This window comes from Globicephala melas, chromosome 2 (genome assembly GCF_963455315.2).
Source record: "Globicephala melas chromosome 2, mGloMel1.2, whole genome shotgun sequence".
In the NCBI taxonomy this organism is placed as follows: domain Eukaryota; kingdom Metazoa; phylum Chordata; class Mammalia; order Artiodactyla; family Delphinidae; genus Globicephala; species Globicephala melas.
Genome location: NC_083315.2, coordinates 29910640 through 29936820, shown reverse-complemented (window position 1 = coordinate 29936820; position 26181 = coordinate 29910640). Strand labels below are relative to the sequence as shown.

Sequence of the window (26181 nt, the reverse complement as noted above, 5' to 3'; positions counted from 1 at the left end):
GTGATAATCAGTTTCGTTTGTCAGACACCCTGGCTCTCAGAGGATGCTGCGAATTCCCACGAGTATGGCAGCCAGCCCCCGCAGGGCACCCAGAAGCTATGGGGTCCCCAGTGCCAGGAGGCAGGGGGCAGGCAGCCCCCGTGAGCCCCTCCTCGGCTGAGGAGGGCAGGAGCTCCCTGGGTGCTCACCTCCACGCGTGGCAAAGCTTTCAGTCCTGGAGGAGCGTCCAGTGCTGGGGCTGACACAGCAGGCCTCAGAGATAGACCCCCAGGAAGCGCCCTGCACGGGACGCCTAGATGGTGAATTGCAGCACTTCAGAGAATTCCCGTCTCCCGAGTCCCAGGGCTCTGGAGACCCCTCAGTGTGGATGCCTCTGGAAGGACAAATGGCCTTGGGCCTCTCCCCACCGAGGCAGCAGCAGCGTTCAGAGAGCCTGGCTTCCCGAAGGCCCCAGAATGCTGAGTGCCGGCCCGGGCAGCCTCGAGGGAGCGAGCAGCTAGGCAGGGCTCATGGGGAAAAGCCGGGCCGGGACGCAGGCCTGCCAGGTCGGCAGCCTGCATGCCGAGTCGAGACCCGTTATGCTGAAGCCCACGGCCGAGAACAGTCCATGATGAGTATCTCAAAAGAGGCGCCGGCCACCCCAAGACTTAGGAAGAGGACCTAGAAGGGGGAGCAAGGACCTCTTTGAAGACAGAGCAACTCGGTGGGGTGTCTGCCCCCCACCCTCCTACCACCCTCCCTCCCCCTGCCCCTCCTGGGTATGTTGAGGCAGGGCAAGACTCAGGCAGGCCTTCTGCTCTGTCCTGTGCCCAGTGTGACGAGATATCTGCCATCTGACTGTCACCTGGAACTGCCTAAAGACGGGAGGCGGCGAAGTGGTCCAGCAGCAGGGCAGGGAGAGGACTGCATCGGGCGCCGCCCTGCAGAGTTTGGCAGGACAGTCGCTGTGGTGTTTGCGGGTGAGGGCAGAACCAGAGGCGTCTTGAAAGCCCCCTGCCCAAGAGGACCACCTGCCAGGCACGGTAACCTTGACGGAGGAGCCAAGAGGGTCTCTCGGAGAAACAGGGGCCCCGAGGCAGTTGGGGGAGCGGCCTGGTGCCGGATTTTTCCCCAAGCCGGGGCCTCCAGATCCGAGCCCAGGCTGGCCGACACCTGACCGAGGCCTTGTGAGGCCCTGAGAGCGAGCCCGTCCGAGGCTGCCCGGGCCTCTGCTTGCGGAACGGGGAGATGCTGAAAAGTGGTGGATTGAGCTGCTGCATCATGGTCATTTGTTACATGGCCGAAGAAAACCGACACAGCCCCGGGGGCTGCCGTGGAGATCCTGAGGCTCTGTGAGGCTGAATTTGGAGAAGAAAGAGAGCTGTGTGCAGCCGGGTCTCCACTGTAGCCGCCCCCTTACTGTTTATAGCAAAGCAGCCCTCAGCCAGGGCCTTCGAGACAGCTGACCACCAATTACATGGCTTGGCTTGGCCCTAGCTCCTGTCTAGCAGACATCATCTGTGAGAGAAGCGGGAGTTGGGGGGAGTGGTCCCCTGTGCAGTGGCATGAGGGGCCTGTGGCCCGGCCAGAGCAGTGCAGCAGGGGCCGGGCCCTGGGATCTTCCCCAAAGTGCGCAGTAAGAGTCTGCACGTCGGGCCCCGTCCTCCCGCTCCAGGGTCTGTGAGGGGGGAGGGCAGGCTCTTGCTGCAGGAGGATGCGGTTTGCCTGTGGGTTTACACGTTTATAAACATAAACTATGGGCCCGAACTCCAGTTTGGAGGTGCCCTCAGTGACCCCAGGAGAACAAAAGCCAGGCTGAGGGCCTGCTGTCCCGGAGGCCCCATGCAGGCAGAATCCATGATGGCACCTGACCCCGGCACAGGCCCACTCAGGAAGGAGGCCTACAGTGAGCCGTGCTGTTGGCGTCTGGTCGCTGCCTGGGAGGTGGCATCTGTCCCAAGCACTGCCTACCCGATGCCCCGCCCACCCTGTCCGAGCCCTGCTCCCGGGCCTGCAGCTGACAGGGAGCTGGGAGGTGGGTCTAGGGAGACCCAGTCCCTGGAGCTGGACGCGGAGAAGGCAGCAGGTACAGCCCAGGTCCCTTCATGGCCCAGAGCAGGAAGGGGCGTCGGCAGGCTCTTCTGTGAAGGGCCCGACGGTGAGTCGTTTAGGCTTTGCTGGCCGTACAGTCTCCAGAGTAGCCGCTCAGCTCCAGTGCCACAGACGCAGCCACAGACAGACGCAGATAAACGCACGGGACGGTGGAGTGTGCCGACCCTCCCACCCCCAAGGTCATGGCACTCTGTCAGCAATAGTCCTGGGTCCCGTCTCCGGGACAGGTCGAAAGGGCATCCCCACCCTCTGTCCCCAGGGGGGAGTCCGACGTCACCACAAAGGAGGCTCAGCCCCGGCTAGCCCCAGGGTCATGTCCATCACATTCAGGGGAGCCTGGCCCCAAGCCCCAAGAGTCAATGCTGACATCCTCAGGGAGCCACCTGTGGCCACAGTGCCCAGGAGGGCGTCCAGGTGAGCCACGGGGAGGTTCAGAGACCTGGGCCCATCCTCAGCTCCAGGCATCCTCCTGCCAACTGGCCGTGACCGTCTCCGCGCTCCCAGGGCAATAGAGGAGATACATGCAGATGCTGGGCCAGGGTCTCGGGCCGTCGTGGGGGGCACAGTTACAGCCAGGGGGTGCAGTGCGGGAGGGCGGGAGGGCTCTGGGAAGGGGCCTGGAGTGACTGTGTCTCTTTCTCATCTGGGAACCCGTGTTCCCCTGCAGGTGTGACGAGAGCTGCTTGAGCTGTGAAGGCTCCAGCAGGAACTGCAGCCGGTGTAAGACAGGCTTCACACAGCTGGGAACCTCATGCATCACGAACCACACGTGCAGCAACGGTGAGCATGGGTGGGTGACCGCCCTGAGCTACCTCGGGGCTGCCCCGGGCAGAAGAGAAAGGAAAAGAAGATGCAGGGACCGCAGTCCCTTGGACAGCCCTGTGGCCCCTCCTCTCAGTGACCACTTGGCTCTCCCCTGGGCCTCCTCCCTTCCCTTTAGGCCTCTCACATTGACCAGACAGGCATCTCCACTACCAGCACAGCTAGTGCGGGTCGGTCCGTTGAGTAACTCTTACAAATGATTCTGTTCTCGCACCGTTCCCACTCTCCTGCCATAAGCCCAAGATGGCCTGGGTGTGGTGACATGTGTTAGGAGAGGCCAGACCTTGGAGGTCAAAGTCAGGAGGCCTGAAGGCTCTCAGCCTCCCTGCACATGTGTCAAGGCCCGCGTGTCCATGGGAAGGACCTGCCTCTGTGCTGTGGGAGAGCCCTGGTGCTCTAAGCCGACAGGGAGAGGCAAGGATGGGCTGTGAAAACAGGATCTCAGAGGAGACCAGCTTGGGGATTCCGGGCAAGAGAAGGCTTGGCAGGGGACTCTGGCCTGGAGACCCAGTGCAGGGGCCGTGGGCAGACGTGCCATGGCGAGAAGGAGCCTCCATGGCTCAGCAAGCCTAGGGAGGAGCAGTCTGGGGCTGGCTCTGGGCACTGCGAGCTGGCAGGCGTGCAGGAGAGGGTAACCGCCAGTGCCATGCTGTCCGTGGGCACGGAGCTGGCACCGGCCCCGGCCTGGCAGAGCGTGAAGCCCGCGGAGAGCACCCTGGGCACGCCCTGTGGACCACAAGGTGGTTTTCTTGGCTTGCAGAATTATGTCCCTTCAAAGGCCAGGAAGCTCCTGATTTAGGAAGCCACCTCCTTGGGTTATGTATCCAGCCCGGGAAAGTGAGGCTGTCCCCGGGGGGGTCTCCCGGTTCCCATGAATGGCAACATCCTCAAAAGCCAGCTGCCGAGGGGAGGGGCCAGCCTCCATGGCTCTTCCCTTCCCCCTCAGCCTTTCCCTCTTGGTGACCCCCTTCCTCTCCCATTTGGTGTGTCCCCGGGATCACGGCGTAGCCTCCATCCTGCCCCTGCCAGGCCTGACCCCATCTTCCTCCCAAGTCCCCCAGCACAACTGTCCAGGAAGAGGAACAGGGACCACAAGGGCTCCCTGGCACAGCCCAGGTGTCCCCAGGCCCCGCCCACTCCCCTGCCACCCCGAGTCTGCTTTTGTCTCCCAGACTCAGCTCTGGCCTCTGCCGCGCCAGGCCCACCACATATCACAGGGGTGACTGGGAGGGCTGCCACCCCCGCTCCCACTATGTCCCCAGCAGAGTGGGGTGATGGGAACAATCCTAACTGGCCCCCAAATCTCACATGTCTCTCCTTTCTCCTTCCCGGGGGCCCAGCCGATGAGACCTTCTGCGAGATGGTCAAGTCCAACCGGCTCTGCGAACGCAAGCTCTTCATCCAGTTCTGCTGCCGCACCTGCCTCCTGGCTGGGTAGGGGCGCCCGGCCGCCCGCACAGGGCAGGGCCCCTCCTGTCTGTCCGTCCACCTTCCTCCAGGCTGTCGGCCAGAGTCTGTTTCAGGAGTGGTACCCTGCATCTGACAGCTTTTATCTCCCCAGGAGAGAGGTCCTTCCGCAGCATCTCTGGGCGCCCAGGCCAGGTGGGTGAGGGCTTCGAGGAGGTGTCGGCGATGTCCTCTCACACCCTGCTTGCTGGCTCCATTCTTCTGGCTAACTCACAACGGGAACAGAACCAATTCCAGGAATCCACAGCTCCGGCTTCAGAGCAGCTTCTGGAACCATAAGTTTACTGAATCTTCGAGACCAAAGCAGAAAGGCAGGATGCTTGGTGCATTGCTCTTCTCCCCGTGCTTTTGGGCAGCCCGCAGACCCCTGGGCTGTGCCCCTGCGTGATGGAGGGCTAAGGGGCATACCTGCTCATCTGCCTGCCACAGTCTGGGGGATGGTTTGGTCAGACTGTAAATAAAACAGATTTTGGGGCTTCAAACGTGTGACCACTGGGGATGGAGCATCTATTTCTCCATAATCAGCGACTTCTGAAACTGCAGCCATGGCTTAGAAAGTCTAATCCCAAACGGATGGGTTGGAGGGACCCTCCTTCCTCTGCCGCCCTTTCCTCTGAGGGAGCTGAAGGTCCCTGGTCTCTGCATCCTATCTGTGTCTCTGGGAGTCTCATGGCCCAGATGAACGGTCACCTCTGCCTAACACAGAGGGTCCCCAGGAGGCGTCCCGGGGGCTGGCCAAAAGGTGCCCCAACGACCAAGCAATTCTTCCTACCAAAATGTAAACCCAGCCTGTGAACTGTTAATTGTCTGTCGTGTCCCATTTTGTGGAATTGCTTTGAAAATACATTGGCCCTGCTTTCCAGGAGACTTGTTCTTAAGGTGGGCGCCCCTGCGTCTGTGTGTGCTATGAGCCTAACGACACGGCTGGATTTATTTTTGCCAAACCTGTGTGGGTATTTTATAAGCTACGTGTTCTGATTTTTACCAATGTTAATTATTTTGACAAATATTTCATATATTTTCATTGATATGCACAGATCTGCTTGATCAAGTCCCTTTAATATGGGAGTAACATTTGCCTTAAATTTTTTCGAGCTCGTTCTCCATTTCGTCCTGCTCCCCTCTTTGACTGTAACACATTTGACGAGTCCCCTGTGAGCTGGGGGGGAGCCCAGCTGTTGTTTGTTGCATCCACAACTCCGAAAATGAAATCCACAAAGCAAATACAGTGTTAACCCTAAATTAATAAAAGAGTTAACATTTCATGGCAAAGGAGCCTGTGTTTCTTCCCAAGGCACAACGTTGAAACGTGGGTACTGGCCAGTGTGTGAAATGGCTTTATGTGTGCTTTTATTTCAAGGTCTTTGAGCTTTAGCGAATAATGCTGCAGCAAAGTCGTGGGAGAATCCCAAAGTTCCAGCTCCAGGGTGTCCTTTGGCAAACAGACCTTCTTCAGGCCACAGAAGCCCAGACTGCAAGCCTCTTCACCTGGCTGCGAGTGTGATTTCGTTAGGTTACAGCTTGTCTTCCACACAGTGGCTGAAATCCCCGCACCTGTGGGCTCCGCGCTACATGGGATTTTTACCCTGGCCTCTCTGTGAGGTCGGAGTTGTACTTACTAGGAGTCCTTTGTCTGCAAATATAGGAAATGCGCTGACTAGAACTGACTTGGGAAAAGACAAAAGTCGGGGAGGGCCGTTGTTTTGGGATTCCAGGGTTGTTTCGGAATTTCAGGAAAGATGTAGACGGGGCTTGGGAGCCCTGGGACAAGCATTAAGTGTCACCTGGACCCTCATTGCAGCAGTGCCTCCTCTCTGTCCACTTGATGGGACAAATGACAAAACAACTCAGAGCTCCCAAGAAAAATTGGTGCCCATCCAGCCCTCTAAAGATTTCTGAATCTGCTTCGGGCCCGGGTTCATCTGCCTTGCATCCGTGTTTGCCCGGTTCCACCAGTTCTGGCCACAGGGACACGTGGCCCCGGAGCCCTTCCAGTGACCACGTGGCCGGAGGTGGGGAGCAGCGTGCAGCTCTCGGAAAGCGGGGGAGGCTATGTGACCCGCCAGCTAGCTGCCGCCACGAGCAGGACTTGGCCCGAGTTGTCAAATGTGACATAATGAAGGACTGAGTGAGTGTGTTTGGGAGACAGTAGCCAGGACTGGGCAGAATATCAGTAAGAATTCAACCTCCACCAGGAGCCTGATTGAATTAAAACCAGCAACTTGCTAAGCACCTCTGGTGCAGGGCACCATTTTAGCCCCTAGAGCTTTTTGTCCACTGAGAATTCATGGTTTAACATGTTTGCAACTGAACCAGAAATCAAGTCCTGTTATTACCAAAGGACACCACCTACAAGAAGGCCAGCGGGCAGCACATACCCGCCCGGCAGTGGCTGAGCCAGCCTGTCCCGGGGCTGGCGAGTGCAGTGCGGAGTTGAGAAGGTGTTCACAAAGGCCTAAGAACCAATCACCCCCTTGTTAAAAGGGACTGACCACATAAAATGCCTGTTTGCAAATGGTCCGACCTTAAGATTATCTGGACTCTGTTGGGGCAGGACACGTCTATGGATTTTGTTTTGCATGATGGACTCGTGGGGCATGTCCTCTAAACCCCTCATTTCACAGACCGAGGCTCGTAGAGCTGAAGTGACTTGTCTGGGGCCGCCCACTGGCGAGGGTGCTCCATCGTGTGCCCCGGGAGGGAGGCTGGCTCTTGGCAGGAGGGATGGTCACTTCTGCAGCTGGCCAAACATGGCCACGATGCATTCATTTGAAGCTGTCTTCATTGCCAGGGGATGACATTTTTCTGACCTTGTCCCCAAAGTCTTTGGCACCTCACAATGGTCCCCAGATGCACGTCCCCATCCCTCCCAGGCCACTGCTGATTTTATACGTTGTACCTCTTCAAAGGGCTGGGGAGAATTGCACTTTTTACAGGAGATGCACTTATAGTGGGAAGGAGGGGGGTGAATGGAGCTTTAAGTACAAAACGGCGGGGGGGGAGGGGCAACATAGTCTAAATGTGGCCAGTGGTGCAGTTCCCTTGAACTTGGGGGACTGCCCTTCATTGCATTTAAATCATTGATAATGTGGCTGGAGGAGCCTTAAGCCTGCAAGCTTGGGGCCCCTGGGAGCATGTGAGGGGTGGAGGTTTAGATCACAGGACGCAAACGGGAAGGAGGTGGAGAAGTGAAGTAAAAGGAAGGTTATTTTAATAAGAACAAGCAAGGGTGATGGAAAGTAATACACCATAGCCATTCTCTGGCATTGTAAGGTTCTGCCCAGCTGGCTGAGAGGCAGCTAGGGGCCCACTGTCATGAGAAAGGAGTTTGCATCCTGTCCCAGACTTCTCGGCTGCTTTCCTTCATGAGCCAAGGCTTTATCCGTCCTGCTGGTTGTCTCAGAATGTCCTGACGCCCCAGGCTCTGCGGCTTGTCCGTGCACGGAACAGCACCCCCTACATGGCACAGCAGCTCCTACCACCCAAAACTGCCCCTCCCCCGGGCACCCCCCACTCTGTATCAGCTACACCAAGGGTGGTCCTGTTGAGCAGATGGGCACCAGCGTGCCCAGAGCAGAGCACATCTCATTGCAAAGACAGTGGTTCTCACCCAGGGGGTGATTTTTGTCTCCCTGGAGACGTCTGTACTGACATCTAGTGGGTAGAGGCCAGGGATGCCGCTAAACATCGTGGAATGCACAAGACGGTCCCCGCAGCAAAGAATTATCCAGCCCCCAAAGGTGCCGAGGAGGTTGAGAAACCCTAGCCAAGAGAAATGAAATCAAAAAAGAAAACCTGTTCTCAACTTCCTAGAGATACCCTAAAATGAATAAAACCAGCTATAGCTTATGTCCCTGTTTGTGAGCTGAAGCAAGGGAAACCCGTACTACTTTCCTTTTTTAAAGTAAAGAAATAAACCCTTCTGTTTGTTTTGTTTTGTTTTGTTTTTGTTTTTTAACATCTTTATTGGAGTATAATGGCTTACCCTTTTGTTTTTAATTGAATAAGAGAAGGGCTTGTCAAATCAGCTCTCTGGTCTAAGGACTCCACCTGGTGGTTCTCTCGGGAATGAAGTGAAGTTTGGATTGTTTTCTTTATTTTGAAACAATCAATCGCAAGGCAAAATTACAGAAAGGTTGCAAGTACAGTACAAAGAAATGTTTTCCTGAACAATTTGAAAGTAAATTACCGATGTAATATCCTACCACCTCCTAAATACTTTAAATTATTTCCCATAAACAAGGATCTTCTCCTACATAACCATGGGGATCAGGAAATTGGTATATTCCTACCATCAATCCTCTGACTGGATTCAAGTCTTGCCAGCTGTCCCTTAGCAAAAGGGTCCAATTTAGATCACCCTCTGCATGTACTCATCAGGGCTCTAGCCTTCAATCTAGAACAGTTCCTTGGTTCTTTGACTTTCATGACCTTGAACCTTTTAAAGACGACCAGCCAGTTATTTGTAGGCTGCCCCTCAGTGTGTGCTTGTCTGAGGTTTCCTCATATTTCCATTCAGGTCAAGCGTCTTTGACATGAATCTCTCCGAAGCCATGCTGTGTTCTTGTCATTGCATCCTAGTAGGTGATACAAGACTTTGACTTGTTCCATTATTGGTGGTGTTAACTTTGATCAGGTGATGAGGGTTCCGTCCCCTACGCACCCCCGCCCCTGGGCTATGAAGTGATGCCTGCCTAAAGGATGTCCACTATCCAACATTGTGCTGATGATCCCAGCCAAAGCAATAGGGCAAAACATAAAGAACTAGTATAAGAATTGGAAAGGCAGAAATAAAACGTTCATTATTCTCAAAGAGCAGGGTTAGGCATGTAGAAAATCCAAAAGAACAGTTATAGATTAATGATTAGAATTAGTAAATGACTTCAGCAAGACTGCTGGATACAATGCCAGTATCAATTGTATTTCCACTGTAAATCAACTGTATTTCAATATACCAGCACTCAATGATTAGAAAATGGAATTTTAAAAATAGAAGATACTGTTTACAACAGCATCAGAAACTATTAAATAACTAGAATAAATCTAGTAAAAGAGGTATAGGACCTCTACACAAAAGCTATAAAACACTAAGAGAAACCAAAGAAGATCTAAATAAATGTTTATGGATTGGAATACTCAATATTGTAAAGATAAGAATTCCCTTCAGGGACTTCCCTGCTTGCACAGTGGTTGAGAATCCGCCTGCCAATGCAGGGGGCATGGGTTCGATCCCTGGTCCAGGAAGATCCCACATGCCACGGAGCAACTAAGGCCATGTGCCGCAACTACTGGATCCTGCGCTCTAGAGCCCATGAGCCACAACTACTGAGCCCACGTGCTGCAACTCCCGAAGCCCGTATGCCTAGGGCTAATGGTCCACAACAACAGAAGCCACCGCAAAGAGAAGCCCATGCACCGCAACGAAGAGTAGTCCCTGCTCACCACGACTAGAGAAAGCCCGCACGCAGCAACGAAGACCCAACGCAGCAAAAAAAAAAAAAAAAAAAAAAATTCCCTTCATCCACAGATCCAATACAATATAAATCAAAGTATGGGTTCATTTTTAGATACAAGATTTATCTAAAATTTCTATTAAAATGCAAAGGGCAATAATAACCAAGACAATGTTGAAAAACAAAGTGGCTCTTTTTTTGAGGCGAATATCAAGTTTTAAAATAGAGCTTAGGGCTTCCCTGTTGGCGCAGTGGTTGAGAGTCTGCCTGCCGATGCAGGGGACATGGGTTCGTGCCCCGGTCCTGGAAGATCCCACATGCCGCGGAGCGGCTGGGCCCGTGAGCCATGGCCGCTGAGCCTGCGCGTCCGGAGCCTGTGCTCCGCAACGGGAGAGACCACAACAGTGAGAGGCCCGCGTACCGCAAAAAAAATAGAGTAAAATAGATCTTATTATTATAAAGACAGTAAGATGGTATGCAAAAATAGGCGACTAAACCCATGGAACAGAATAGCTAGTCCAGAAGTAAATCCTCACATATTTAGACATTTGATTTATGAAAAAGGAGGTAGCACTGTGGCACAATGGTGAAAGGATGGGCTTTTCAATAAACGGTGCTGGATCAACTGAATACCCAGATGAGGAAGAAATATATCTTGATCCCTACCTCAGAGTATGTATGAAAATCTATTCCAGACAGATTGCAAATCCAAATGTGAAAGGGGAAACAATAAAGCTTTTAGAAGAAAAGATTTATAATTTTGGCATAGGCAAAGATTTCTTAACGAGAACTCAAAAAACATTAACCATATAGGGAAAAGTTCGTATATTAGACTATGTTAAAATTAAGAACTTCTGTTCACCAAAAGACAGCATTAACAGAGTGAAAAGGCCACAGAGAGAGGGAAGATAGTTACTGTACTTTTATCTCACAAGGACTTCTATCCAAAAAAAAGCACCTACAAATCAGTAAAAAAGGACAGCCCAATAGAAAACCAGACAAAACACCTAAACAAACACTTCACAAAAGCTAATTAAATGGACAATAAATATATATTTTTTAAAGTTCTCAACTGTGTTAGTAATCAGAGAAATAGAATGAAAACCACAATGGGATACCACTACCAACCCACCAGAATGGCTAAACTTAAAAAGACAGGCGATACCAAACGTCAGTAAGGAGTATAAACTGGTACAACCACTTTGGAAAATTAGTAGTATCTACTTAAGCTGAAAGTAAGTAAACCCTATGGCCCAACAAGTCTATTTCCAAGTATATATCAGTATATGTGTTCCCTTAAAGATATTTATTATAATGTTAGTAGGTGCACTATTTATAATAGCTCCAAACTGAAAATTACCCATGCTCATCAACAGCAGAATAGACAAACTGTGGAATATTCACACAGTGAGAAACTATATAACAACGAGAATAAATGAACTACATCTACATACAAACAGGTTAAGCAAGAGATGCATAAGGTACAATTGCATTTTGCATAAATACAAAACTAGGCAAAGCCAATCTACGCAAGATGTTAGATTAGTGGTTACCATTGGGGCAAGGGTGTGGCTGGAAGAGGGCAAGAGGTGTGCTTCTGGAATGTGCAATCTCCTGTTCTTGATCTGGATGTCAGTTGCTTGGGTGTGTGTAGTTTGCAGTCTGCTGCATGTATATCATGCTTCAATAGAAAGTTCAAAAGGAATCAATTCCAGGGGAATTGGAGAACTAAATGTGAAGGATAAAACAACTGAGCCTCTAGTAGATAACACAGAAAAACATTTTGGAGATGAGGGAAGATTTCTCAAACAAGACACACACGTGAATACACATACACATAAACTGAACTATGTAAAAATTAGAAACTTCTGGTCATTAAACAACACCTTTTCATTAACGGTGAAAAGGTCAGTAAGCAGAAAACCCTTTCTGGGTCCCAGACCTACATGACCATAGTAAAAGTGTCCTCCCCAAGATAGGACAAAAGACACTGTCAATGGGCAGGGCTTCTGAGCTAAGACGTTCTTCTTCTGATGTCTGTTCTTGAATCGGACCCTTTGAAAGCTTGTTTCTTTTTCAAAATGGGAGAGGCAGTCACATTCTTATCCTTTTGATTCAATTTACAGCCCAGATCATGATTTGGTGATTTGGGGAATAAGATGTTTTCCTAGACCAAAATGGATTATAATGAGGATGTATGTGAGGACAGTATTTCCACTCCCTGTGAGGTCTTTGGTATTTAAGCAGTTTTAACCAAAAAAAAAAAAAAAAGTGAAAGGTAAACCACAGAGTATACTCATATCCAGAATATATAAAGAAATCCCATAATGAATAATAATAATAATAAAAGGCAGACAACCCAACAGAAAAAGATGGGCAAAGACTTGAATGGGCACTTTGCAAAAGATATCAAGAGTGGACAACATATACAGAAGATCCTCAACTTTATTAGTTATTAGAGAAAAGCAAAGCATTAGTGCAATACCACTACACACCCACCAGGATCGCTAAAATTATAAAGACTGACCGTGCCAAGGAGGCTGACGTTGGAAGTGATGGAAACCCTAACACACCACTAGAGACTGTGGAAATTATTTCAGCCTCTTGGCAGTGATCGTCAGGCATTATCTATCGATGATACCACATCCTATGTCCCATTAGTTCCACTCCTGGAGAAATTAAGATGCATGTGCATCAGATCCACGCACATGAAAATTTATAGCAGCATTATGCAGAACAGCCCCAAACTGGAAACTCTAATGTCCATGAACAGCAAAATGGATAAGTTATGGTGTGAGAGACACAATGGAATTCTATACAACAGCAAGTAAACAAACCTCTGCTGCCTGCAACCTGGATGGATTCCAGGCACGACACAGAGCCGAAGAAACCAGGCACAAAACCAGATTGCATGAGTCTATATCAAAAGCAAGCAAAACTAATCTATGGTGTTGGATTCGCAGTTGCCCTTGGGGAGGGGTGAGGGGGGCAGGTTTTCCGAATAGTGTTCGTTTAGGCGGCCAGCGGCGGCCACGCGGGTGTGCTCACTCTGCTGCAGATTTCTGATCTGCGCGCTTTCCTGTGTACCAGGCTTCAACATGAATATCTAATTGTCTGTAGAGTACAGGCCTAACCACAAATTCGACCGGGGCGGGCGCCCCAACCCGTCCTCATCTGGTACGCCGGGGGCCAAAATCCGGGACCCATCACTGGACCCACGGGTGGAGTGAGGACAGTCACAGCCTCCCTTTCACCTCACGGTGCACGGATGCACGAGAAAGTTCCCTTTCGGGGCTTTCACATTTTGTTAACTTGCGGACACAGCTGTCTGGACTCGGGGTCCCTGCAGACCGCGGCGGTGCCAGAGGAACAGAGCCAGAACCAGAGCGGAGCCCGAGCCCAGGGGCGTGGCTCCTCGATTGCTTCGGCCTGGACGCTGCTCAGCCCGCGCACGCCGGCGGCGATTGGTGCTGCCTGGCGCGGGCGCGGGCGCGGGCGCGGGGCATGCCGGGACGTCAGTGCGGCGAGAGGAGCGGGCGGCGAGGTGGGCGGGAGGTGGCAGGATGGTGAAACTGACGGCGGAGCTGATAGAGCAGGCGGCGCAGTACACCAACGCCGTGCGGGACCGCGAGCTGGACCTGCGGGGTGAGTCGGACGGGGGCGGGCGGTCCGGCCTCCCCGCCCGCCAGGCGGCCCGGCCTAGCCGCGTGCGCCAGGGCCGGAGCGTGGCCGGCGGCCTGCGTCCCGTGCTCCGAGCCGGGCTGGGTCCCGCTGTCGTCGGCGAAAAGCCGTCTCTCGGCCCTTCCGAGGCGCCCCTCACCCCAGCTCCTCCCCGCACACATGGGGCCGCCGCGATGCTCCGGTAGGACCGCGGGCCTGTGCCGGGCCAGTCGGGCGGGCTTCGCGGCCTGAGCCGCTGCGGGACCGGGAAATACACGATCTAGCGGTTGCGACCCTCGTGCGGAGCGAGACGCGTTAACTTGTTGTCGTGAGAGTGTAGACAGGGTAAGGGAGCGAGGAGACGAAGTACGGGACAAAAGCGATTGTCTTCCCGATATATGCTCCTCATTGGCTTCAGTCGTCTTTTCCCCTTTTACCAGAACATTGCAAAGAGCGGACTGTGGGAGCGAGGCTGGCGCTGCCCGGTGCCTGCTGAAGGGTCGCGGAAGCCCCCGAACTGTTAGGTTCCTGTAGTGATTTCCGCCTCGGCGTGCAGCTCGTCAGCATTTTAAGGGGCGGCTTCTCCGGGGATAAGATAATTAGTCTTGGCCTGAGATTCGCTCCCACGGGGAAAGCGCGGTCGCCGGAGCAGCACGGCTGCGGGCTCTGCTTTCTGCTTGCTTTTTTGTTTGCTGACAAAACCCAGTACTTTCGTTTTGTTGAAACTAAGTTTCTTAGAGAAAGGTTCAACTCAAGCGTAACCGACCGCTTTCACAGTCTTGGCACAGGTGATCCCTGCCTTCTCTCTGAGTCTGAAGTGCACCCCAACGTTGAGGAGTCTTGTTTTGGTGCAGCACTTACTTTGATGTAGCCCTTACAGCTCTGCACTGTGTGCTTTCACCTTGGCTCGTTTAACTTCTTTTTTTCTCCGAGCACTTAGCACAATAATTATGCCCGTGTTAGACAAATCAGGGAGTATTTGAGTTGTCCACAGGGTGATTTACCATTGTGTGTGAACTATTGACTTTCAACTCTGGGTTTGAGCTGGGGGAGGTGAAGTAAGGGGGAACTGTCATGATATCATGAAGACATCCCAATGAGTTCTAGGAATCGGGCCTGTGGGATGCAAAAGAGGTTGAGGGCTGTTGTCCACCATGTGTGAACAACGTTTGGACGCTGACAGTTAAGCAGCTCACAGCGTAAAGTCCTCTTAGGCCACTTCACTAGCTCTGGGGCCTTGCTTAGAGCAGCATTAGGCACCTTGTAAATATTCTTGAAAACTGTTAGGTACTAGTTACTGCTAGTAAGTATTCTCATCATTACTGCCCTTGTCACCATCGCCATCTTCATGTCCACTGCTAGACTATAAGCTTCATGGCAGCTGGGACTTGTGACTGTCTTGTTCCTTGTACTATGTGCCAGTACCTGGCAGTGTCTGGCAACGGCATAGGTGTTAGGTAAACACTTTTGGAAGGAACATTAGCTGTGAGTCCAATTACATGAAATGCTGCTAATGTTTTAGGTGCCTTTTAATTATATTAATACTTGTGTGGGTGTTTTTTTTTCCTCCTTTTTGCAGGGTATAAAATTCCTGTCATTGAAAATCTAGGCGCTACCTTAGACCAGTTTGATGCCATTGATTTTTCTGACAATGAAATCAGGAAACTGGATGGTTTTCCTTTGTTGAGAAGACTGAAAACATTATTAGTGAACAACAACAGAATATGGTAATTGTCTACCAGTGGAAAGTAGCTTTTTCCCCCTAGAGTAAATGTTGCAGAGTTCCCTGAAGAAGTTGCAGTATATACTGCCAGTTAAACCTACATATTTCTTTATTTTTCTTTTTAACCTACATATTTCTTAAATGGAAAATGAGCTGCACTTGTCTCATACAGATCCAGAGATTAATTTGTCATTGGTCTAGTCTTATTTGCATTTATTCAGAAATCTTGTGTGTATATATATATGTTCATGGTAAGTTTCTAATTTAAGTTAAAAACATGCTGCTTTGTACATATTTTGGTTGATTTCTAAAATAATAATTAAAATTATCAGAGGGGTCATATTAAAGAGATAACATAAAATTCAACAATTATATTTTTGACTGAACATCTCATTCTACCTCAAATCCTCTGCTATTTGTTTTTCTTTAACTGCAGCTGATTTTTAGAATATTGCTTATTGAAATTAAGATTTTTTTTTGACCCACGTTCATCATCTCTGTAAATTTTGTTGGAGAAAAGTTATTAAAGGTCTATAGACAATGTCTTTAAGAAGTTCTGGGTGTTGAGTTGCATTTTTTTAATAGGTGTATTTCTCATGAGTTAACTATTCCGTTGTGGTTTGGTTGGTGTATCTTGTGCTTGAGCTGTGAATGCAGAACCACTTGTATTTCTGTGCTACCTGCACACAAGTCCTGAGATGAGCAAAGTAAGTCTATTTACACAGGACTTTCTCTTCGTGTTAGGTCTCATTAGATAGTGTAGCAGTGGAAGGAGCCCCCGGCAGCTTTCAGGAGGCATTTCAGGAGGCATGGGTTTTAAAATCATCCCACTTCTGTGACCTCAGACAAGTTTCCTCTTTGTGCCTCATTTTCCTTCTGTTAGAGTGTTGGAAGAAAGATCTCTAAGGTTCTTCCCGCTTTGAAGTCCTCTGGGCAAGGGCTTAGATGAAGTTGTTAGCTTACTTAATTTTTACTTTCATTAAGATTTTTTCTTTTTATTTTAGCCGTATAGGTGAGGGACTTGATCAGGCTCTGCCCTGTCTGACAGAACTCATTCTCACCAACAACAGTCTTGTGGAATTGGTAAGTTGAACAGGGGAAAAACGTATTTGCAGGGAGGAGTTAAAGGTACTACATGCCTTTTATAGAAAACTTGGAAAATCCAGAAAATTATCTCATCATCCTTTTTCTTTTCTTAATTCAGGAAAAGGGCCTTTTTTGGTTATGTGTTGCAAATATCTTCCCACTCTCTAGCTCACCTTTTGACTCTCTTAGGGTCTTGATAGAGAAGTTCCTAATTCAAGCATAATCCATTTCATCAGTCTGTTGTTATTAGTACTTTTGAATTCTGTTAAGCTTCCCCTACCCCAGGGTCATAAAGAAACTCACATATTCTGTTTTCTAGAATCACAGTGTCCAGTATGGTAGCTATTAGCCACAAGTGGCTACTTTGAATTAAGATATACTAGAATATAAAATACACTACAGATTCTAGAGCGTTAGTACAAAAAAAAAAGAATATAAACTATCAATTTTTTTAAACTGACATTGAAATGGTAATATTTTGGAAAATAGGTAAAACAATGTATTATTAAAATTAGTTTCTCCTGTTTTAATGTCATTACTAGAAAATTACATATGTGACATACATTAAATTTTGTTGGAGAGTTTTATTCGAGAAATTATTGTTTTCCTCCACATTTAGATCAACGATCCATTTGAAATCTGTTTTTTTTTTAAAAAAAAACCATTATACTTTCTTTATTTTTTTATAAACTTATTTATTTATTTTATTATTTTTGGCTGCGTTGGGTCTTCGTTGCTGCGTGTGGGCTTTCTCTAGTTGTGGCGAGCGGGCTTCGCATTGCGGTGGCTTCTCTTGTTGTGGAGCATGGGCTCCAGGTGCACGGGCTTCAGTAGTTGCGGCTCAGGGGCTTAGTTGCCCTTCAGCATGTGGGATCTTCCCGGACCAGGGCTCGAACCTGTGTCCCCTGCATTGGCAGGTGGATTCTTAACCACTGTGCCACCAAGGAAGCCCCTGAAATCCAGTTTCTTATAAGATAGGGGGCAAGTTTCATTTTCTCTATTTGGAAATGATTATTCTTATGTTTTTAAATTTCTGCTCTGTGTATAATTTTTAACAAAATTGAGCTTATACTATACATTGTTTTGCAACCTAAATTTCTCACTTAAATACTGGATGTTTAAGTTCATATGATATAACTTGATTTAAGGTTATTATGCCCTTAACCCCTCCCTTCCCTATTTCCCTGATTGTTCCTTTCCTGGTGGACGAGGTCTATAAGCTTCTTTCAGATTCCCAAAGGAGTACTTGACTCCAAAAGTAAGAAAGCACTGATCTGAGGGCATGTCCTTTCTAAACTATATGAGGTATGTGCGTTCATAGGGAACTTGTGGCATGATGGGGGCAGTATATTCTGTGTGTTGTAATTGTGTTTAAAGCTGTTTGCAAAGATGAAGGCTGTTTGTCCGATCAGTCACCGAAAGAGGTGTATTAAAATCCTGCATGATAGTGGATTTGACTGTTTCCTTGGAGTTCTGTCAATTTTAGTTTTATATATTTTTATGTTATTTTATTTGATATATCCAAATTTTATGTATCTTACTGATGAAATAAACCTTTTATGTGTGGTGACCCTCTTTACATCTTATTAGTGCTGTTTTACCCTGGTTGTCTATTTTATCTGCTGCAGTATACCAAAACAAGCTTTCTTTCAATTAGTATTTGCATAATCATTTTTTTCATCCTAACTTTACATTGTTTTTCTGTACTTATATTTTAGATTTGTCTCTTGAAAACAGCATATGATAGGATTCTTTTTTTAAATCCAGTCTGAAGTCTGACTTTTAAATGAAATAGTCTGTTTATGTTTAATGTAATTACTGGTATATTTGAGTTTATCTTCTTTCTTTTCTAGAATTTTTTATTTGTTCCATCTATCTGCAATTTTTTTCTCTCCTGTTTTGCTTGCTCTCTCTTTTTTTGGCATTCCACTTCTCCTTCTGATAGTTTAGAGATTAACTAATTATTAAATAGACTCTGTTTCTATTCTTAGCATCCTAGAAATTAGCACACCCATATTTATCCAAGTGTAAAGCAGTTAACCAGCACCTCTACCTCCTGAATAATGTGGCACCTTAACCATCTCACCGCTCCCCACCCCCCCGTGAAGACGTCACTGTGTTTTGCACAGTCCATATGTGTGTCTGTGTGTGTGACTAAATTTACCGTTCTTCCTTTCTTTTGGTTTTGCAGCTTTATTGAAGTATGATGGACAAATGAAAATTATATATGTTTAAGGTGTACAATGTGAAATTTGATATATGTATACATTGTGAAATGATTACCACAGACCAACATATTCACCACTTCACCTAGTTACCTTTTCGTGTGTGCAGTGAGAATACTTGAGATCTACTTTTTTATCATATTGAGTACACCATATGTTATTTTTAACTATAGTCGCAATGTTGTACCTGAAATCCCTAGAACTTATTTATCTTATAACTGAAAGTTTGTGCTCTTTAATCAATAGCTCATCTCCCCTTTCCTCCACCCCCTCAGCCTCTGGTAACCACCATTCAACTCTGTTGCTGTGAGTTGGACTTTTCTTGAGATTCCACATAAAAGTGAGGTCAGGCAATATTTGTCTTCCTTTGTTCCTTTTTGGATTGTTCTTTAGATTTCCTTTAGTGATGGTGTGCCAGTAGCAAGCTTTAGAGCTCCCTCCCATGCTGTTGTGAGGTATTTAAAAGTGGCAGCTTTCTGAGCACCTGGCTGTGTTGCCCGCTCCTGCTTTTACTTGTACTTTTTTCCTCATTGTCCCTCTTGGCCCTGTCCCACTTAGTTCAGATCTGTTCTAGCAGTTTCTCCTCCATGTGGGGCTTTGTTCTGGAAAGGGCACGGTTTCTGGTGGAGTGAAGTCCCAGATTGCTCGAGCCCTTCAGGCATCATCACACACTTAATGTGTTCATTATTGGGACATGCCTATCTTTTGCCTATCCTTTCTCAAACTGGGTACCTGTCAGTCGCTTTGGAGTTCTCGGGTCTCTTGGACGCCTCTCTGCCTTTCCTCTCTTCTTCCTTTATGGATGTTGTCACCAGGCAAGGCATGTAGCTCTCACAGTAGTTTGTCCTCACTGGCTTCTGTGTTAGGTTCTTGCCAGAGTACCTTTTCATCTAGTTTGCTTGTAGTTGACTGTACATTTTGGTTTTCCTATCCTTGTAGCACTGTGTTTTATGACATAATTTGGGAAGATTCAAAAGCTAACCTGCCTTCTTCCCATATACGTTTGTTTTTTTTTTTTCTTTGCGGTACGTGGGCCTCTCACTGTTGTGGCCTCTCCCGTTGCGGAGCACAGGCTCCGGACGCGCAGGCTCAGCGGCCATGGCTCACAGGCCCAGCTGCTCCGCGGCATGTGGGATCTTCCCGGACTGGGGTACGAACCTGCGTCCCCTGCATCGGCAGGCGGACTCTCAACCACTGCACCACCAGGGAAGCCCAATATATACGTTATTTTTTAAGTGTACTCCTTGTCCTTGAAAATTTTATTTGAAGAGGTTTGGGGGCGCCTAGAATAAAGCTGCCTTCCCTCAAAGATGACATACCCGTGTTGCTCCCAGGCACCAACAGGAAAAACCACCTTACACCAAGATCACGGTTTGAGGTTCCCTATGTGAACAACTTGCTCAAAAGTTACAGCAGTTTTCACATTGCTTTCTTTTCTCAATCACTGCTTTAAGCTCAGTAGTCCTTTTGAACTTGCTACAGGAAATGATTTTTTTTTTTTTTTGGTCTCTTCTGCTGTTGAGACAGAAACTGTTGTGGCCAAGATATTAAGTTTAAGAAGCTCAAATTTATGAACCAGGGTATTCAGTAGAAATGTGCCAAGCATCTGTGATGTGCTAGTGTTGTGCGGTTCTGGGGCAGGAAAAACAAATGCATAAAAGACAAGATCAGTCCTTGCTCCAAAGGCATCCACCATTTCACAGTATCAAAATGGGGTGTGGTATTCGTGTTCTTACCTGTGGCTGTTATTTTACAGGGTGATCTGGACCCTTTGGCATCTCTCAAATCATTGACTTATTTAAGGTATGGAAATTATTTGTGGTGGTGACAATAAAGTCTTTTAAAATAACACCATTACCAGCCTTGATCTTAAAGTCATCAGTTAGTAAAAAGTACCTTTAAAAAACAAATACTGAAAGTATTTCCTTTGGGCTATGTTAAAATTTCCGTAGTGTTAAGTTCTTATGACATTGAAATGTGAAGAATAGTGAACTTTGCCTTACTTCATGGACTCATTAGATTTTATTAAAATGGACCTCTTGAGTGCTGTGCTGTGAACAACATTGGCACTGTATTGTTCCTTTTCTTGTAGTATTCTAAGGAATCCTGTAACAAATAAGAAGCATTACAGACTATATGTGATTTATAAAGTTCCACAAGTCAGAGTACTGGATTTCCAGAAGGTGAAACTAAAAGTAAGTATTACTCTGTTGTAAGTCATTATAGATTGGTGTGTTTTCCTTTATACTTTCGTTACTGACTTTTTAAATGGCCCAGTGATTTTTATCATTGGTTTATAATGAGAATGGGGAGGGGGCGCTAAGTCAATTTTCGCATACGGTGTTTATGGTGGGACTTTGAGTTCCGGTTGTCTTGTGTGGGGCTGGCCTTTCTAGAGGTGGCACAGCCTCAGAGCCGCCGTGGGCACTGTCACAGCAGACGGCCTGCTTAGATGCACTCCCTGTGGGGAGTGTAATGTAATCCACGTTTCAGTACCTTTAATTGTTAGAATGATTTTCCCTTTATTGGGGGATTTTTTTTTTTTTTTAACCTTCTTAGTTCCTTGAGAGCCCCTCCTTGAAACTCGGAGAGGGAACTTTCTTCAAGGACCTTCACCAGAAAGGCGACCACTGTGTCTCCTTTTAATGTGAAATTGGCTTCGTGGTATTTTCACCAGCCCAGAGTATTCCAGGAGAGTTTTCTTCCGTGTTTTCTGAGGAATGCATCTAAATGCATGTGGTATTCCTATTTCCATTAACTATGTGTGTGGTGTCGCTGTAGGAGCGTCAGGAAGCAGAGAAAATGTTCAAGGGCAAACGGGGTGCACAACTTGCAAAGGATATTGCCAGGAGAAGCAAAACGTAAGATCCGGATGTCCAACTTCACTCCACTTCACCTTCAGAAACATTATCTGTCTGGCATTTTGCCTCCTGCAAAATGAAATGAAACACCTGTGACTACTACAGTACTAAATTTGCGTGATGATGATCCGTGACCATCAGTGGTCCATGTATCACATGAGATTTCTACCAGGGTAGCAGAGCAAATATTTCAGTATTCAGTCTTAGTGTGATATTATATACGTCCTCCTTTCTCTGTAGGAAGATGAACTGGGTGGTGTTTCTGAAGGAGAGAGTTTCTTGTATCAGTTTGTTAACAAAGATAAGATACTACACTGGTTGAATTACTTTCAAAAGCTTTTGAAAGTAAAAGAGAAGCAATTTCTATTGGTCTGGATTTGACAGTTTTGTACTTCCCTCCCCTCCCAAGTTTCAATCCAGGTGCTGGTTTGCCAACTGACAAAAAGAAAGGTGGGCCATCTCCAGGGGATGTGGAAGCAATCAAGGTAATCATGTGTTAGGATTCTTGGACTGGAGTGAGCTGTTATGGGTTTAGGACACAAAATTATGTAATAACCCAAGTAATAAATCAAACACTGCAAATTTTCCCCACAGTTGTTAGAATCCAGCTGTATTTTTGTGTAAGGAAAAACTAGCTTAAAGATATCATATGACCAGACTTTGACTTGAATTAATTATATGAGCCAGTCAAAGTGGAGGCAGCTCTGGTCTTTCTCATTTTCCCAGGATGTGTTTTATTTGAACAGTTAGTTCCCTTTGCGTGCTGTCTTAATTTTTACTTTGAAAGATTTGCTACCTGAAAGATCCTGCTTGATGAGAAATCCTAATTTTATAATACTGCCTCCTAAATTATCCAGTAGCATAATTCCAAATAGGTACTTCAATTAGCTAAGATTTTAGGACACGAGCAGCGATTATTTGCTCTCTTATAATAGGGTCTACAGCTGTTTACCAATTTTGGAAATTTATGATTTGGTTTTGGGCTTGATTTCACTGTGCCAGTAAAATTCTTCCCCCAACAAAGAACTATTTAATTTTCCAACTCAAAAAGACGGTGTGAATTCCTGAGTGTTTTCTGGGTGGTGGAGGCTTAGATGAAAGTAACTGTCCGTCTCCATTGTCTCCTGGCATCCAGAATGCTATAGCAAACGCATCAACTTTGGCTGAAGTGGAGCGGCTGAAGGGCTTGCTTCAGTCCGGTCAGATACCTGGCAGAGAACGCAGATCAGGTAACAATGTTCTGTCTTTATTTCCAAATTAATGGTACACTTGGAGTGATTGCAAAACAAATGGTACACTTGGAGTGATTGCAAAACAGTTTAGATGCTACGACCCAAGAATGCTACAATAGTGCCTCATTACCATCTAATCTAATCCACACAAAATGCCTTTAAATGCTCTTTGAAGAGAAATCATTTGTTAAAGAATGTTATGTTCTAGGACTCTGGGGTTTTTGTAAAAGTTGAGACAAACATTATTTCATAGCCATGGAATGAAAGCGAACAGTGGAGGTGACCGTGTTGCCTTTGACCCCTGTCCATGTAGGCTAGCTTAGCAGATGAGGACACAGGCTCCAGAGCCAGACAGGCTGAGGGTCAGAGCTTAGCTTCACCAGTTCTGTCCTTGGGTAAATTTCTCAATCTCTACTTACTCTTAAATCTGTGTCCTTATCTTTAAATCTGAGATAGTGATAATGGTAACCTCAAAAGGTTGTTGGGAGCACTAAGTAAGATACTTCATAGGTAGCACTGAGCATAGGGTGTGAGCCCTTCTGATAGTAAATGCCAGCTTTGTGTCAGGCAGACTGGTGGACAGTTGGGTATAAAGTGAAAACTACCCTAGACCGTGCATATTACAAGTTTGATATGAATGTAACTGGGACCTCTGTCTAGACTGGCAGCTCAGGGAAAGTTTCCTTGGGGAAATAATGCTGGAACTGAAGCTAAAAATGAGTAAGACGTTAATTAGACCAGTGGTTCTCATCCGTGTGGTCCTTGGGGCCTTGGGGCACACATTTTTGGTTTCCTGGGTGACGATGGAATGGGGGTGCATAAAGCACCTCTGTGCCTACATGGGTGGTTGGCTCCCTGTGCTTGTGCTGGCTCAGGTGAGAGGCAGGCAGCTTCACCAACGTGAAGTGAGCTTGCCACTTCAAGGAGAGCAGCTAGTGTTTGTTACCAATGATAATCAAATTTTCAAGCAGAAATTAAAAGCTGGGAAAATTTTTTTCCACAATTGTAACCTTGACAGTTTCCCAGTACTTCCAGACTTCTCTGCGGAAATTGTTGCTATTAATGAATGTGATTTTTTTTATATAACATATAAAGAAATGGGTCAACATTTGGAAGACCTGTATAACTCAGTGAACAATGTTTTCCAAATGATGTTACAGAGTTATGCATCCATTCAGAGTACAGAATAAACCGGTGGATTTTCAAGTCAGAGAGTATGAAAAGTTCATTGATAAGGTTTCAGACTCCACACTGCAATCTAACCTTTAAGAAACTACCACTTTCAGGACTTCCCTGGCAGTCCAGTGGTTAAGACTTGGCTTTTACTGCTGTGGGCCTGGGTTCGGTCCCTGGTCGGGGAACTAAAATCCCACAAGCCAAGTGGTGTGGCCAAAAAAAAAAACAACTACCACTTCTGTCAAGTTTGGGCATAGTATCAGAAAAGAATATCCACAACTGCCTGCAAAGACTTAAAATACTCCTCCCTTGTCTAACTACATGTCTGTGTGAGGCTGACTTTCTTCATACCCTTCAATCAAAACAACATACTGTAGCAAGTGGAATGATGAAGTCACTACACGGGTCCAGCTGCTATTTGGCAGACATTACAGAGATGGGCAAAACTAGAAAATAATGCCGACTTTCTCACTAAATATTTTTGTTTTAGAAAATATTGGTATTGTTATATTTTATAAAAATATAAACATTGTTACTATATAATAGATTTATTGTTTTAATGAATTACTGTTTTTTAAAATACTTTTAATTTTCTAACATACTATCGATAAACGTAATCTACTTAAACAAAAGCTCTTTGGGTCCTAAAATTAAAATATTTGAGAACCCCTGAACTAGACAAAGGCAGAATGGCATTCTCGGGGCAAGGAACTGCACTGGCCTTAAGAGATCCTTGCACACTTGGACTGAAGGAGGACAGTGTGAGCCAAGGTCAAGGGATGGGGGGGAATGTGGTGAGACGGGCAGCAGAGTGAGCTCTCAAGTCCAGCCCCTCTGGGGACTGCAGGACTGCAGTCCCCATGCCGGAGGAGGTCTGCGGTCCTGAGAACAATACAGGTCTGTCAAAGGCTTTCAAGACTCCCTGGTAACAGCTTGGGGGAGGAAGCGGTGTCTAATTGCTTATTGGGACTGCAGTATGACAAAATTACTGAATTAATTTGCTTCCCCTAAAGTGTTTTATTTGAGCCTTAGGCTAGCTTTGGATTTTTCAGTGTCATCTAAACGTGTGGGCACATTGAGGACAGGAAGATGGAGATTGTTCCTGGTTCTGTCAATTTCAGTGGGCCCAGGCTTCTGAGTAGCACTTCCTGTATCTAGAAATGTAATGTTTGGGTCTAACTAGAAACAAACATGAGAAATTTTCCCTAACATTGACAGGGTTAAAACATTTCCTTTATCAGAATACATTGACTAAAATATCTGCAATAAATTGTTGACAAATAACAACTGTTTCATTGTTGTTGCCATATTTTTCTTAATTTAGAGACATAGTCACTAACTGACTATCCCCAGCATGTGGTGGGTATTCCCCCCCCCGCCCCTTTTTTAAATCTTTTTGAGTGTTCCCAGTTTCTTTGCCCATAGTAGTGGCAAAAACAAAACACAAAGTGTAAGCTTTTTGTGTTTATAAAAAATGAGTTATCAGGCTTCCCTGGTGGTGCAGTGGTTGAGAGTCCGCCTGCCGATGCAGGGGACACAGGTTTGTGCCCTGGTCCGGGAGGATCCCACATGCCGTGGATCGGCTAGGCCCGTGAGCCATGGCTGCTGATCCTGCGTGTCTGGAGCCTGTGCTCCGCAACGGGAGAGGCCACGGCAGTGAGAGGCCCGAGTACCGCAAAAAAAAAAAAAAAAAAAGAGTTATCAGCTTGACTAGAATGGCAGGCAAAGAGTTTGACTTGCATAAAACACCTTTGTGACCTTTCCTCTTAGGAACTGACAATCCTTTCCAATACCTGCCAAAGATAGATGGTCTCCAGACCCTAAACTCCTCAAGGCAGAGGCCGCTGTTGGGCTTTTGTACGTTGCCCAGGGCCTGGCACACAGCAGCCTCACGGATGGGCGCTCACACACTGAGCAAGCACGTTCTCTAAAATTGATATTACTTCCGGCTTTGTGTTTTTCTCTAGGCCCCACTGATGATGGTGAAGAGGAGATGGAAGAAGACACAGTCACAAATGGGTCCTGAGCAGGGTGGCCTCTAAGGATCTCAGGACATACAAGAGTCCACTTCAGACAGGTCCTGCTTTTTGAACAGCTTTGTTTGTGTCAGCAAGGTAGAGTTCATAAGCATTGTTGAAATGCTTAAGACTGCTGGTAATTTTGTAATAAAAATTTTGAAATCTAAATGCCAGTTTTCTATCAATAGTGCAAATAAAGGACGTGCTGTGCTGCGGATTGCACATCATTGGGGTGTATGTGTGGTGAGGCCTGGACGTGTGGGAGTTGGAAATGCAGGAGGGCAGATCTTGTGGGTAGGCTTCCCAGTCCTCATGAAATGTTTAGGTTTTTAAATTCATAATAAAACTTACAGTTATCTGTGTGCTG

The 26181-nt window shown here is 47.1% G+C and overlaps 2 protein-coding genes across 7 annotated transcripts in view; both read left to right on the top strand.

Annotated features, from left to right (window-relative positions):
• PCSK6 (proprotein convertase subtilisin/kexin type 6) overlaps window positions 1-5652 on the top strand; it is a 190256-nt gene extending 184604 nt beyond the window's left edge. For 5 of the 6 annotated variants that reach the window (XM_060293711.1, XM_060293713.1, XM_060293712.1 and 2 more), the window contains 3 exons: window positions 2759-2871; window positions 4254-4347; window positions 4475-5652. In XM_060293711.1, coding sequence (XP_060149694.1) covers window positions 2759-2871; window positions 4254-4347; window positions 4475-4523 — 256 coding nt within the window. In that variant the 3' untranslated portion in view covers window positions 4524-5652. Of the gene's footprint in view, window positions 1-2758; window positions 2872-4253 lie in introns of all 6 variants that reach the window. The other variant, XM_030878382.2, reaches the window with a different exon arrangement.
• A 7669-nt stretch (window positions 5653-13321) lies between these two features.
• SNRPA1 (small nuclear ribonucleoprotein polypeptide A') lies at window positions 13322-26172 on the top strand. Its single transcript, XM_030878373.2, has 9 exons — window positions 13322-13478; window positions 15073-15220; window positions 16221-16299; window positions 20284-20330; window positions 20620-20722; window positions 21309-21388; window positions 21798-21873; window positions 22524-22617; window positions 25764-26172. The coding sequence occupies exons 1-9, from the start codon at window positions 13397-13399 to the stop codon at window positions 25820-25822; spliced, it is 768 nt and encodes a 255-aa protein (XP_030734233.1). The 5' UTR covers window positions 13322-13396; the 3' UTR covers window positions 25823-26172.
• Window positions 26173-26181: the final 9 nt, after the last annotated feature.

What these genes read in the sequence shown, in the direction of transcription:
- SNRPA1 (XM_030878373.2), top strand. Translation starts at nt 13,397, where the DNA reads ATGGTGAAACTGACGGCGGAGCTGATAGAGCAGGCGGCGCAGTACACC. An exon ending in ACAACAGTCTTGTGGAATTG is followed by an intron (nt 16,300 to 20,283) that starts GTAAGTTGAACA and finishes GTTATTTTACAG; the next exon opens with GGTGATCTGGACCCTTTGGC. An exon ending in TCCAGAAGGTGAAACTAAAA is followed by an intron (nt 20,723 to 21,308) that starts GTAAGTATTACT and finishes GTGTCGCTGTAG; the next exon opens with GAGCGTCAGGAAGCAGAGAA.